At 44.8% G+C, this 929-nt stretch overlaps 1 protein-coding gene across 3 annotated transcripts in view; it reads right to left on the bottom strand.

The window, feature by feature from the left end:
* uso1 (USO1 vesicle transport factor) overlaps positions 1–575 on the bottom strand; it is a 19,641-nt gene extending 19,066 nt beyond the window's left edge. For all 3 annotated transcript variants that reach the window (XM_084466093.1, XM_084466094.1, XM_084466095.1), the window contains exon 1: positions 357–575. In XM_084466093.1, the coding sequence (XP_084322219.1) occupies positions 357–422 (66 nt within the window). In that variant the 5' untranslated portion in view covers positions 423–575. The remainder of the gene's footprint in view (positions 1–356) is intronic.
* Positions 576–929: the final 354 nt, after the last annotated feature.

Below are 929 nucleotides of genomic sequence, written 5' to 3'. Positions count from 1 at the left end.
CACATATTAAAACAGGTTCTACCAACAAATCAACCACCAATGTTACCTTTTAACTACTAACGGCACTGGGATGAACCATTATACGAGTACTATCCAATGTTCATAATTCAAACAATGCGATCCCAACTACTTTTTCCCACGAGTGATGGCATCATCTTTGACACATTGGCTACGTAAGCTAACTAGCTGTTAGCTCAGGTGAGGCCGGTTGTATGACAGGGCCTGGAGTGTCCAAGAAGCGTCAAACTAAACCTCCAACCTTTGAGCACAACACAAACGAGGATCGTTGTGATATTGGCCATTTCATGTTTCAAAATGAGACCGTCTGCTAGCTTAATGGTGTCCAGATTCCCTACCGTCTCCGCTCCAGACGGCTGTGGCCCGGCTGGTTGCCCACCCATTACTCCTCTGAAGAAGTTCATCGCTTAATCGTCCTATTGGGGTTCTACGTGTGTTTCTGTTCTTGTAGTTAACAACTATCCAGTCTCTGCTGTTGTTGGGTGACAGGTTAAAAAGCCATTCAGTGTTGTTTTCTACACAGTACACAACCCTTTGCACTGACTCCGGAACTCCACGAATGTCAGGGCATTGCGCGTGCGCGCTGACGTGGCGCGACGTGGCTGATCAGAGGACAACTGCTTTTCTGTTATTTAAAGGGCCATGTGGATCCTTTCTGTGGGCATTTTACCTGCGTAAACTACAGTTTAAATGCAAAATAACTTCCGATTACATTTTACACTACGCTCTCATATTATATACCCATATTGTACATATGATTGATCTGATTGAGAGGTGTAGCTTATTTCATATACTTAGGAAGATACAATATTTTGCCTTTTTTTTGCAACACACACACGCGTCACAATAACACGCACGCACGCACCCCCCCACACACACACACACACACACACACACACACACACACACAC

Source organism: Micromesistius poutassou (assembly GCF_964030765.1).
Source record: "Micromesistius poutassou genome assembly, chromosome: 3".
In the NCBI taxonomy this organism is placed as follows: domain Eukaryota; kingdom Metazoa; phylum Chordata; class Actinopteri; order Gadiformes; family Gadidae; genus Micromesistius; species Micromesistius poutassou.
Note: the sequence above shows the minus strand (reverse complement) of the source record. Positions and strands in the feature narration are given on the sequence as shown.